The 14,094-nt window shown below is 43.4% G+C and overlaps 1 protein-coding gene and 1 pseudogene across 1 annotated transcript; both read right to left on the bottom strand.

Moving 5' to 3' along the window:
* Nucleotides 1-230: 230 nt before the first annotated feature.
* LOC122475947 lies at nucleotides 231-1,216 on the bottom strand (annotated as a pseudogene).
* A 7,192-nt stretch (nucleotides 1,217-8,408) lies between these two features.
* Nucleotides 8,409-9,344, bottom strand: LOC122475946 (olfactory receptor 10X1-like). The gene has a single exon (XM_043568076.1). It carries the CDS (start codon nucleotides 9,339-9,341, stop codon nucleotides 8,409-8,411), a length of 933 nt encoding a protein of 310 aa, XP_043424011.1. The 5' UTR covers nucleotides 9,342-9,344.
* Nucleotides 9,345-14,094: the final 4,750 nt, after the last annotated feature.

Below are 14,094 nucleotides of genomic sequence, written 5' to 3'. Positions count from 1 at the left end.
TGACTGGCAGAAATGTAGTATCTTCAGGAACAGCCAGCTAGTAGAAGTGGGGGCAGTCGAACAACCATCTTAAATAACTAGGCAAATGTTTGCGACTGTTTACCCAGACTGTCCCTGGATTTCATAAATGCCAACTACTGAAAAAGGGCAAATGCCACAGACTTCTGATGGGACATGATAAATGCCTACTGATAATGGGGAAGAGACAGTCATGCAGCAGTTATCCAGGATCATGTATTCCAGAAACTCCTCTTTGCCAGCAGCTTTCTGAACGCATTCTTCATGTCTCTATTCCTGAGGCTGAAAATGAGGGGGCTGAGGAAAGGGGTGATGACGGTGTAAGGGACAGCGATGAGTGTGTCATCTCCTCCCGAGTCTTCTGGCTTCAGATAGACAATAGCCGCGAAGCCAAAGTGGACGATGACCACAGTGAGATGAGAGGCGCAGGTAGAAAAGGCCTTCTGCTTGCCCTCGGCTGAAGGAATCCTGAAGACAGTGGACAGAATGAAAACGTAAGTGGTGACGATGAGCAGAAAGGTGCCCGTCAAGCCTGACACCGAGATCATTGTTACAAGGAGTTCGGTGAGGTCGCTGTCTAGACAGGACAGCCTCACCACGGCCTGCATGTGGCAGAAGAAATGGTGGATGAGGTTGGGGTTGCAGAAGGAGCCCCCGAATATCAGTGCAGTCTCTGTCACAGAGATAAGGAAGCCTCCGGCCCAAGCAGAGACCACCAGCTGCCCACACACCACATTGGTCATCAGCAGTGGGTATCGGAGAGGGTGGCAGATGGCCAGAAAACGATCGTATCCCATCAGCGTGAGGATGATGCAGTGAGTGCCACCAAGTCCCAGGAAGAAATACATCTGCAAGCCACACCCCGGGACTGAAATGCTTCTCTTCTCAGTGAGCAGGTCTGCCAGCATCTTGGGGATGATGGTCAGTGTGTAGCAGGTCTCGGAGAAAGAGAGGGCACGGAGGAAGAGGTACATAGGGGTGTGGAGAGATCTGTCCGCCCAAGTGAGACCCAGGATGGCCAGGTTACCTGTGAGGGTGAGAAGGTAGAGGCCAAAAAAGAGCACGAAGAGGAATGTCCGCACGTGTGGGTACGAGGAGAAGCCCACAAGAATGAATTCTTTCAGGACTGTCTGGTTGGCCTTCATTGTGGCAAGTCTGAAATGTGAAAGAAACAACAAGTAAATATTGAACTCTCCATTATTCTTGGAAGGTTGTGGTGTGAATAAGACAGATGATCAGGGAGTTACGATGACCAGTTGATTCTTCAATTTGTGTGGCAAAACACCATGTGTATGTAGCTTATGTGATTTTCTAATTTTTAATTCATTTGTTATACCTTTATTCAGTGACTAATTCCTGATCATTTAGTGCCTGACAGAAGACTTTTTATGGTTTATTTTTAAAGAGGAGTTTATTGGCTGATAATATCATAAGGGGAAAAATAGTCTAATTTATGCCTAGATAAAGGATATTCAAATGCCTAGGTGTGCTACATTTGGAGAAGACTCTGAATACTAAAAGAATTAAAGTAGCTAATAGACAGAGTCAGGGTCTGACAAAGCAATTTGCACACAGAATATTGTCTGTAAATATCCAATGGGTAAAGATTCATAGTGGGTTTGTTAGTAATTTTGGGACCAAATGTAGACAATGGCTTATAATCGTAAGGATGCCCAAAGTCATGAACTCTTCTTGGAGGAGACATTTAGGTCCCATATATGAAAGAAATAAAAAACATGCTCCCTTCCCTGTACTCTGAGGAGAGGGAAGATCGGATACTCCAGGACCCTCCGGATTAATAGCGATTCATTAGAGTATGTGGATGGTACCGATAAACAGACTTTTTATCCAAATCCGGTGCAGGTGCAGCTGAGATTTTCCCATTCCTTCAGTGCCATGCTCAGATTCCCAAAAAGGTCAGCCCTAGAATTCTACAGATTCTTTGATATTCTTCATCTCTTTTAATCTCATCCTCCTCTGAAATCTATAATATGCTGCTTTTCCGTGCATTTGACACATTCCCTCAGCCTTGTATTATGTTGATCCATCGTGTTTCCTCTGCCACATGTCAATATATTTAATAACTAGCATTGATGGGCTCTACGTTTTGCTAGTTTCCTTCTAATGTTGGTTGGCTTTATGCATGACCACGTGGATGAGAAGTGTGTAGGACAGCTGTGGAATGTGTATGGCAGCTGAGATTATTTCCCTCTTTTTAGCAAGAAGAGAGCTGTGTCTATGAAGGGGCATATTTGTAGCGAGAAGCCAATGTTTTGACTGAATTGTACATTCTTACAATTTATCTTTTTTTCTCCTCCCGTAAAGAGTCTACGGTCACAGATCTCTGTATGTCTCCGAGCGCTTATATGGAGCAATTTCAGAGGGTAATGATTCCCAATACACGTGCACAGATAGGTTAGGGATCGCAAAGAGGCTGAATCTAAAACAGTTTCTGTTTTACCTTGTTATTCGGCATCGGGCAGAATGTTGAGCCTGGAGATAACAAGCCTTTCCAGTCTTAAGCAGATATGGTGGAGGCTAAGATTAAGCATTCCGTCAGCAGAGTCAAGCTGGTTACCAACAGACAGAAGAAGCAGTGGGAAAATGGGTTGAATCTTTATTATTATTTTTGAAGAAGTTCTGAACTATAAGTCAACAGTGTTAACATATAAATCAATATGCATAAATACAAAAATAAACATAATGGCAAAATTATAACATTTCACAATGAAATATGCAGCCATGGGGACTCTAGCTTTGGGATCTCTTGATTCTTTAGTCCTCTTTGCCCTGACATGACTTCCTTCTTCCTCAGGCTCCCCTGACATGTGACTCATCCTTCCCTCCATCCTTTCTCCTTTCCTGTTTCATGTCCCCCCCCACCGTGTCCACACCCCACCTTCCATAAGTGAGTAATTATATCCCCAAAAAGACGAGAGCATTATTTTGCCTTCCTGCCTAAGGCTGTATTCTGAATCACCCTCGGACTTCCTTCTGAGGCCTTTTAGGCAAACCTCCTCAGCATCCAAATGGAGCATGAAACTCCTTGGGATGCCCACCCACTCTTGCAGATTGTTGTTCCACTTTGCCCTGAAAGAGCCTTGTGAAAACTCGAGATTGTCTCAGAAGACCGTCTCCCTCTCAGAAATGCTAGGTGCCATACGCCCTTCCGTTATCATGAGCGATTGTGAAGATTTCCTGTCTCAGTAGAACACTGTACACAGTGACGTTTCCAAATTCTCTAGACTCTCCACAGGAACTCTGTCAGTAGAGCAATTAGACGGATAGTGGAACCAAAAGATTGCCTAAGTACCCCAAAGTGGGTGAGAGGAGAGAATATTGGCAAAGCGATTGTTGTTAGTACCTGCGACCCATGGGGCAAAATTGAAGCTTTTGACATACGAATTGCGGGACGGTCTGATTCCACACCATATGCCATATCCCCTCCTAAACAGCCAGGGGGGTTGTGTTCCAATCCATCATTTCATTCAGAAACATTTTGAAAATGCAAGGAATCAGTAGTACATATTCCAAGACAGCCTTCCTTACTTAATCTTCCCTTGTGAGTTAATCGCCCACTTGGTGAATCAGCAGTAGTAGAGTGTGAATTTCAGAATCTCCCTCTACTCCTGGCATATTTGAATGTGTGTATATGTGTTTAGGGGCGTGAGAATATTATACCCCACTCTACCCTCGACTATGTCTGAAGTTGTCCCCAAATCAAGTTGTATCAAATGTAATTTGCAATATGGATCCACTGAAAAATGAAATACACACCCTTTCCAGAGTCGCAGAGAAATGGTATTTGGAGAAAGTGCAGGGACAATTAATCATGAGGAAAACAGCCTCCAATCACTAAAGGGTTTCCTACCTTGTGTCTGTTTTCAGTGCCCCAAAGCCAATTCAGTGTTAGGGTTCTATTCTTCCACGATGGTCTTCACAGTGTGGGAAGCCTGCTTTGTTCTTTGTTCAGAAGACACAGAGATCCACTTAGTGTAAAAGCCATTGTCTAAGAGCCTGTGGTTTTAACTTTATCGCTGCTTGTTGAGTGACCTTAGCAAAGTCCTTGTGCCTTCTGGATCTAAGTTTCCCCAGCTGGGAAGTGAGGAAAAAGGCCCCGATTTGGCCCAAGCTTCACCTTCCTGTGGCCCTAGAGTTTTCCACATGAGCTGTGAGGCTGGGCCACACGTGCCACCGTGTGTCTCTACCACTCACTCATCACAGTGGTTAAGAACCTTTTCTTCCACCGGTTTGGAGATATTGTCTGATTATCATTAGCACTTGTGGGTCCTCAGCTCTAGAGGTTTGGCTCTGGTTAGGGGACCCTAAGGGATTCCTCTCTTCTTGCATCAGAGGGAGCAGGAGAACTTTGTGACTCAACTTTGTCATTTTCTCTCATTAGTTACAGAGCTGTTTTGTAACATGTGACCAGGAAAACTCTGCCTGGAATCTCTGGGGATTTAAAGCTTGCAGAGTTCCTATCCAGCCCATGCTAATTCCTGAGTTTTGTTTGGCAGCGAGGGGACTGAACTGCATCCCTAATGCTCTCCCCCTCCCTCACACTCTGGCCCTCTCATCACCAGCTCCACCCCTGGGTATTTAGGGCCTAAGATGTTGGAAGACTGTACTCTGAAGGAACTCAGAGAATTACAAGGAATGGTCTCTTCTTACCACAAATTAGTACCTTGGTGGGAAAAGGTGATGGAGTCAATCTGTTTTCACTACTCCACTTTTAGAAATTTTTTTTTTTTTAAAAATTGGCCATCCTAGTGTTGGTGAAGATGGGAAGTAGGGGAACTCATAGACCATTGTTGGGAATGTAAAAATTATACGATGTTTTAAAATTTAGCCAAGTATTTTGTGAATTTCTTAGCATCTTCAATCCATTCGAATTCAGAGAAAGTGGCCTCTAATCACATTTCTCTGCACCGCCCTCTAAATACAACTAAAAAGTGTGGAAATATCCCAAGAATCCTAAAATGACTCTGGAGGAGGCATCATGGAAAATGGGTTCTCCAGGGGTCTCAGCGCTTGAAGAACACCACCACAGTGGGTTTCCAAGGATTTCTTTTTATCCTCCATGAAGTCCAGCTGGGGCGTGGAGAGGCCCTGCAACCTGCAATCAGCAAATGTCCATAGGCAAACGTAAAAGGAAGGAAAATAAAAAAATAAATAACTAAACGCACAGATGTTCTCTCTGGCAAGGGACCAAGAAAGGCAAATCGCAACAGGGACTTAGTAGGAAGACCCACAGCCAATGGCAGCAGGGACCCTATTGGCTGTACCTGCCGCGTCAGCCCCCACCTCACCCCAGCAGCCAGGCCTCATCTGCCCACAACAGCATCACCAGCTGGGCGTAGGGGCATAAGTAACCTCCCCGAAAACTCAACTAAGAAGAATCATATTCGGAGCGTCCACACAAACCACAAGAATTCTTGTTAAGATTTTATTTTAATTCTAGTTCATTAACATACAGGGTTATATCAAAAATATTCAATGAAATTTAGATGCAACACTGTTTTGCCCTCTTACATCTTCCCTTTTAAAATATACTCTTAGGTTTCTCTGTGACCTTGTCTGATATATGTGCACAAAAGCTATTTATTTATTTATTTATTTGTTTGTTTATTTATACGTCTTTGATTGATCTCCTTAGCATACTTCTCTGCAACACAAACGTTTATTCGTTGATTTTTAAAATGGTTTTAACATGTTTTTTGTCCAAGAGGAGATCTGATTCAATGTAGAATTATCCCTGAATGAAAGTGGTGCCGATTACCTTATATATCAGTGAATGACTTTTTTGGGGGGAGGGGAGCGGGACATGAGACAGCTCAGGATCAATTTAGTCCAAAAAAATTTTTTTAAGAAAATCAGAGCTGCTCACTTCTCTGAATTCCTTCTAAGTTATATTTCTTTGATAGCCAAATGATCTATCATCAAAAGTTATTTTTAATAATTTATCAAAGTATGATTTTATCAGTTCCTTTTTCTACTTCCTCCAAAACAATGATGTGCATTCTATGTGACTCGAATAAATATTCATTGTCGACCATGAACATTCGTTTTTTCAGTTTCTGAAAAGTTTAACATCATAGGGTTTTCTAGTTATTATACAATGATTATCAGTTTGTGATTGTTTATCTATTAATTACAAACACGCTGCCTGACTTTATGTATTCAGAAGTCTGGGGAAATTAACAACACTGCTGATTTCTATTACCTTGGTCAGTAGATTTTTACTGAAAGCCTGTGAGCCTGCAGCATGCTGTAGCCATCTATCTGTTTATCCCTCTCTTTGCCTAGATGTGAAAAGGTCCGAGATACAGGTTTCACTCGGTAGATTTAGGAAACGTTGTGATGACACAGAGCTGACGGCAATAGTTGTCAGACCCCAGAGTACAAAACCCTTCCCCATTCCTCCCACTTACTTCCACCAAAAAGTCTGGGCATTACAGACAAGACATTCCGAAGGGTATGAGCAGCTGAACGCTGCTGAAGGGTAAGAGCAGTGAGGGGCTTTGTGACATGTTCTTTGAAAACCAGATTCCGACTGTTGCTAATTTATGGGGATGCAGTTTATTTGTTCATGTACCCAGTCCTTCGTCCCCTATTGAAGGTTCATTCTAATGATTGATCTGCAAATTAGTTATGGGTTTTCTAACGTAGAAAACTTGATAATTCGTGAGAAATGACTGTTGTTCTTCTTGTATAAACCTTCTGTCTTTTGCTTCTTTTTCACTGAACTGTCTAGAATAAGATGGCAAAGACACAATGGGAGAATCCTTCTTGTCTTATTCGTGAGTGAGGAGGGATGTGTTTAAATGTTTCACAACGAAGTGAGAAGTTTGGGTGTCAAATCCCAACGCTGTGCTCCCGAAACCAACATAACATAGTGGGGCAACTGCACTCAGATACAAAAAGAAGTTTGAGAGCCTGATTAGTGTAAGGATCGTTCCCTTTTTTTTTTTATGTTTAACTATTTATTTGAGAGAGAAACATAGTGAGTGAGAAGCGGAGGGGCAGAGAGACAGGGAGAGAGAGAGACACCCATGCAGGCTCTGCACGGTCAGCACGGAGCCTGACACGGGGCTGGAACCCTCGAACCTCGAGACCATGACCTGAGCCGAAATCAAGAGCTGGACACTGAAACGACTAAGCCACTTAGTCGCCGCAGGAAATTTCTTTTGATTCCTATTTTGCTAAAGTTTTTATTCATTCCCTGAACGGGTATTACATTTTATCCAATAATATTCTTCATCAATTAAAGTAATTACACGATTAATATCCTTTATTTGGGTAACATGATTAATTCTACAGCTCTATTTCAAATGTGCCAAACTTGCATTTCTAGACTGAATCCACCTTGAGTTTTACTTACGAGTTCTGCGTCTATGCTCCTGAGTGTGATTTCCAAATCCAGTTTCTAAATGGTATTGGCCCAAAACCTGAGTTGGGGGTGTTTACTCTTCTGTGCCAGGGAACGTTTTGGGTACATTTGGAGTAACAACCACTTTAAAAGTTTGGCAGAATCTCCTGGTGAAGCTGAAAGTTTCCAGAGGTTCGTTTGTTTGTCTGTTGTTAATGTAGAATGTATTAATTAAAATTCTCTTTCTCGAGATTTAGACAGCTGGTTTCCCCAGGTCGGCTTTAATATGTGATCTCTAAGAATTTTCCCACTTTGTGTAAGTTCTCAAAGCCATGATCATGAAATCACTCACAGCAGTGTCTCATCTTTTAGGTGGGTGTGACCAGAGAAAAGGTTTACCTCCTGGAAGCCACAGCCCAGTGCCTTACAACATTGTTTTTAAAAAATTCCTTAACCGTTATATCTTTAGATATTTTTCAAATGTTTATTTATTTGAGAGAGAAAGGGATACATAGTGAGGAGGACAGGGGAAGAGAGGGAGGGGGAGGTAATCCCAAGCAGGCTCTGACATGCCAGCATGGAGCCCGATGCTGGGCACGAACTCATGAATCATGAGATCATGACCTGAGCTGAAACCAAGAGTGGGTTGCTATACCAACTAAGCCACCCAGTTGTCCCTGTATCTTTAGATATTTTTAAGCATCTCTTAGTGTTGTGGCCGCAGGGGTTGTTTTTGCATTCCACAATCTTGTTCCTCCAATGCCCATTAATTGTGCAGGACACCCAGTGGCCGACTGGTAGAAGGCTACTATCTTGAGGAACAGCCAGTAGAAGCAGAAGTAATTGAACAACTTTCTTAACAAGTAAGTAAGTGTTTGTGATGGTTTAGCTCCCAGACTGTCTCTGGTTTTCCATGTGCCAACCTCTGGTAATAGGTCAATGGCAAAGGCTTCTCCTGACGTCACACAATAAATGCCTGCTGACATCAGGGACCAGACAACCATGCACCTACAATCCGGGATTACGTATTCCAGAAACTCCTCTTTGCCAGCAGCTTTCTGAACGCATTCTTCATGTCTCTATTCCTGAGGCTGAAAATGAGGGGGCTGAGGAAAGGGGTGATGATGGTGTAAGGGACAGCGATGAGTGTGTCATCTCCTCCCGAGTCTTCTGGCTTCAGATAGACAATAGCCGCGAAGCCAAAGTGGACGATGACCACAGTGAGATGAGAGGCGCAGGTAGAAAAGGCCTTCTGCTTGCCCTCGGCTGAAGGAATCCTGAAGACAGTGGACAGAATGAAAACGTAAGTGATGATAATGAGCAGAAAGGTGCCCGTCAAGGCTGACACCGAGACCATTGTTACAACGAGTTCGGTGAGGTCGCTGTCTAGACAGGACAGCCTCACCACGGCCTGCATGTGGCAGAAGAAATGGTGGATGAGGTTGGGGTTGCAGAAGGAGCCCCCGAATATCAGTGCAGTCTCTGTCACAGAGATAAGGAAGCCTCCGGCCCAAGCAGAGACCACCAGCTGCCCACACACCACATTGGTCATCAGCAGTGGGTATCGGAGAGGGTGGCAGATGGCCAGAAAGCGATCGTATCCCATCAGCGTGAGGATGATGCAGTGAGTGCCACCAAGTCCCAGGAAGAAATACATCTGCAAGCCACACCCCGGGACTGAAATGCTTCTCTTCTCAGTGAGCAGGTCTGCCAGCATCTTGGGGATGATGGTCAGCGTGTAGCAGGTCTCGGAGAAAGAGAGGGCACGGAGGAAGAGGTACATAGGGGTGTGGAGAGATCTGTCCACCCAAGTCAGACCCAGGATGGCCAGGTTACCTGTGAGGGTGAGAAGGTAGAGGCCAAAAAAGAGCACAAAGAGGAATGTCTGCACGTGTGGGTACGAGGAGAAGCCCACAAGAATGAATTCTTTCAGGACTGTCTGGTTGGCCTTCATTGTGGCAAGTCTGAAATGTGAAAGAAACAACAAGTAAATATTCAACTCTCCGGTATTCTTGGAAGGTTGTGGTGTGAATAAGACAGATGATCAGGGAGTTACGATGACCAATTGATTCTTCAATTTGTGTGGCAAAACACCATGTGTATGTAGGTCACGGGATTTCCTAATTTTAGTTCATTTGTTATACCTTTATTAGGGGTCCAATTACTGATCGCTTGGTGGGTGACAGAAGACTCTTTGTGGATTATTGTTTTAGCAGAGTTTATTGGCTGGTAATATCATAAGAGGATAAATATTGTAATTAATGTCTAGATAAAGGAAATTCAGGTGTCTGAGGTCGGCCAGATTTGGATCAGACTCTGAACATAACACAATTACCAAGTAGCTAATAGACAGACAGAGTCAAGGTCTGACAAAGCAGCTTCCACACAAATATTGTCTGTAAATATCCAATGGGTGAAGATTCATAGTTGGTTTGTTAGCAATTGGGGACCAAATGTAGACAATGGCTTATAATCGTAAGGAAGCCCAAAGTCATGAACTCTTCTTGGAGGAGACATTTAGGTCCCGTATACGAAAAGAAATAAAGAACAGGCTCCCTTCCCTGTGCTCTGAGGAGAAGGAAGATCGGATACTCTAGGACCCTCTGGATTAATATTGATTCATTACAGTATGTGGATCGTATGGACAAACAGAGTCTTCATGCAGGCTCGGTGCGGGTGGAGGTGAGATTTTGCCCATTCCTTTGTGCCAAGACCAGTATCTCAACAACATAAATGCTAGAGGTTCTACAACTTCTTTGATATTCTGCATTTGATGTAATCCCATACCCCTCTGACATATATTGGACACATTCCCTCAGCTTTGTATTATATTGTGTTTCCTCACACACATGTTAATATATTTAATAACTAGCATTGAAAGCTCTACATTTGTCAAATTAATTCTAATGTTTATTGGCTCAATTCTTGACAACGTAGGTGAGAAGCCGAGGAATTTGTATGGCAGCTGAGATTATTTCTCTCTTTTTAAAAATAAGAGGGTTGTGTCTATAATGTGGCATATTTGTAGCTAGATGCCAAATGTTTGGATTTAATTGTACATTCATTGCATTTATCTTTGTTTTCTCCTTCCATAGAGAGTTGATGGTCATAGATCTCTGTATGTCTCCGAGTGCTAATATGGAGCATTTTAAGAGGGTAATGATTCCCAACATGTGCACAGATAGGTTAGTGATCGCAAAGAGGCTGAATCTAAAACTGTTTCTGTTTTACCTTGTTATTCGGCACTGGGCAGAATGTTGAGCCTAGAGATAACGAGTGTTTCCAGCCTTAAGTAGATTTGGTTGAGGCTAAGTGTAAGCATTCCGTCAGCAGAATCCAGCTGGTCACTGACAGAAGAAGCAGTCGGGAAAGGGTCTGAATCACTATTATTTTGAAAATGTTCTGAATTATAATTAGACAATTTTTACATATAAAGAAATATAAATAAAATAAATATGATATAATTTTAACCTTTTATGATGAAAGGTGCAGCAGTGTGAACTCTATCTTAGGGATCTCTTGGATTCTTTAGTCCTCTTTGACCCGACATGACTTCCTTCTTCCTCAGCCTCCCCGGACATGTGACTAATCTTTTCCTCTACCCTTTCTCCTTTCCTGTTGCATGTTTCCCCCCCCCTGTGTCCACACCTCACCTTCTATAATTGAGTAATTATCTCCAAAAAAGAAGTCTAGAGCATTATTTTGCCTTCCTGCCTAAGGCTGTATTCTGATTCACCCTCAGACTTCCTTCTGAGGCCTTTTAGGCAGACCTCCTCAGCATCCAAATTGAGCATGAAACTCCTTGGGATGCCCACCCACTCTTGCAGATTGTTGTTCCACTTTGCCCTGAAAGAGCCTTGAGAAAACTCGAGATTGTCTCAGAAGACCGTCTCCCTTCTCAGAAATGCTAGGTGCCATACACCCTTCCGTTATCACTGAGCCATTGTGAAGATTTCCTGCCTCAGTAGAACCCTGTACACACTCACATGTCCAAATTCTCTAGAGTCTCCACGGGAACCCTGTCAGTGGAGCAATTGGATGGATAGTGGAACCAAAAGATTGCCTAAGTACCCCAAAGTGGGTGAGAGGAGAGAATATTGGCAAAGCGATTGTTGTTAGTACCTGCGACCCATGGGGCAAAATTGAAGCTCTTTGACATACGAATTGCGGGACGGTCTGATTCCACACCATATGCCATATCCCCTCCTAAACAGCCGGGGGGTGGTGTTCCAATCCATCATTTCATTCAGAAACAGTTTGAAAATGCAAGGAATCAGTAATACATATTCCAAGACAGCCTTCCTTACTTAATCTTCCCTTACTTGTGAGTTAAACACCTGCTTGGTGAATCAGCAGTAGTAGAGTGTGAATTTCAGAATCTCCCTCTACTCCTGGCATATTTGAATGTGTGTATATGTGTTTAGGGGCGTGAGAATATTATACCCCACTCTACCCTCGACTATGTCTGAAGTTGTCCCCAAATCAAGTTGTATCAAATGTAATTTGCAATATGGATCCACTGAAAAATGCAACACAACCCTTGCCAGAGTTGCAGAGAAATGGTATTTGGAGAAAGTGCAGGGACAATTAATCATGAGGAAAACAGCCTCCAATCACTCCAAGGGTTTCCTACCTTTTGTCTGTTATCAGCGCCCAAAGCCAATTCAGTGTTAGGGTTCTATTCTTCCACGATGGTCTTCACAGTGTGGGAAGCCTGCTTTGCTCTTCGCTCAGAAGACACAGAGATCCACTTAGTATTAAAGCCATTGTCTAAGAGCCTGTGGTTTTAACTTTATCGCTGCTAGTTGAGTGACCTTAGCAAAGTCCTTGTGCCTTCTGGATCTAAGTTTCCCCAGCTGGGAAGTGATTTGGTGCCAGCCTTAGCTTTCTGTGGCCCTAGAGTTTTCCACACGTGCTATGATCTGATTCTACCACTCCCTGAATCACAGCGGTTAAGAACCTTTTCTTCCACCGGTTTGGAGATATTGTCTGATTATCATTAGCACTTGTGGGTCCTCAGCTCTAGAGGTTTGGCTCTGGTTAGGGGACCCTAAGGGATTCCTCTCTTCTTGCATCAGAGGGAGCAGGAGAACTTTGTGACTCAACTTTGTCATTTTCTCTCATTAGTTCCAGGGCTGTTTTGTAACATGTGACCAGGAAAACTCTGCCTGGAATCTCTGGGGATTTAAAGCTTGCAGAGTCCTATCTAGTCCATGCTAATTCCTCAGTTTGTTTGGCAGGGAGAGAGTTAGTTGCATCCCTCATGCTTTCTCCTCCCCCACATTCTGGGCCTTTCATCACCAGCTCCCTCCCTGCTCCCCCCACCCCGCCTTGGTAATTAGGAAGGGCTCAAGGTTTGAGAACTGTACTCGGAGGGAACTCAGAAAACTATAATGAATGTTATGTGCTCAAAAAGAATTTTTACCTTGGTGGAGGAAAGATGATGGAGGTAATTTGATTCAACTACCCAACTATTAGAACGTGTTTTTAAAAAAAGATTGGGTATCATAGTGTTGGAAAGGATTGGAAGTATTGTAACTCATAGACTATTGTTGGGAAATTAAAAATTATAAAATGTTTTAAAATTTAGTCAGGCGTTTTGTTAATTTCTTAGCATCTTGAATGCATTCACGTTCAGGGAAAGTGGACTTTCACATTTCTCTGCACCACCCTCTAAATACAACTAAAAAGCGTGGAAACATCTCAACACTCAGAAAAGGGCTCTGGAACAAGAATCATGGTGAATGGATTGGCCAGGGGTCTCAGCGCTTGAAGAACACCACCACAGAGGGTTTCCAAGGATCTCTTTTTTATCAAACCCCATGCAGTCCAGCTGGGGTGTGGAGAGCTCTGCAACCTGCAATCAGCAAATGTCCACAAGCAAAGGCAAAGGCAAACGAAAAAAATAAAAGCACAGATGTTCTCTCTGGCAAGGGACCAAGAAAGGGGAGGCCACACAGGGCCATTTTAGGGAGACCCACAGCCAATGGCAGCGGGAACCCTACTGGCTCTACCTGCAGTGTGAGGGCCCACCTGACATCAGGGAGCCAGGCATCATCTGCCCACAGCAGCATCGCCCAGTGGCGTAGGTAACCTGTCCTCCATCATGCACATGCGCGCGCGCACACACACACACACACACACGTCCTGGGCCACAAGACAAACCACAAGAATGTTTTTAAGTTTTTATTTTAATTCCAGTTCATTAACATACAGTGTTATCTTAGTTCAAGTGTACAATACAGTGATCAAACACACCTATCCATCACCGGCTGCTCATCACAGCAGGTGCACTCCTTAAGCTATTCGACTGCAAGAAATGTAAAGGGAGGGAAATTATGCAGAGGACATTCTGGTTCTCTAACCATGTTAGTTTCAACCTGGAAATCAAGAACAGAAAGACGGTAGGAAAATCTGTAAACACAAGGAGGTTAAACAATATGAAGCTGTCCGTGCTCATAAAGAAGAGGTCAGTAGAAATGAAAATCGTTCGTAAACTGTTGCAAAATGAAATGACAACATATCCAAATGTGTGGGTTGCAGCTAGAGCATCCTGAAAGGGTATTTATAGCACCTTAGAGGAGAAGAGAGGTCTCTATGAAATGACTTCAATTCCTATCTCAAGAAACTAGAAAAAAATAACAAAATTGATCCCCAATTTGATGTATGGGCTCATTGCAATCCTTTTAAAATCCCCTCCCAATTTT

This window comes from Prionailurus bengalensis, chromosome E4, assembly GCF_016509475.1.
Source record: "Prionailurus bengalensis isolate Pbe53 chromosome E4, Fcat_Pben_1.1_paternal_pri, whole genome shotgun sequence".
In the NCBI taxonomy this organism is placed as follows: domain Eukaryota; kingdom Metazoa; phylum Chordata; class Mammalia; order Carnivora; family Felidae; genus Prionailurus; species Prionailurus bengalensis.
The sequence above is the reverse complement of the archived record's forward strand: the minus strand, read 5'-3'. Positions and strand labels throughout refer to the sequence as shown.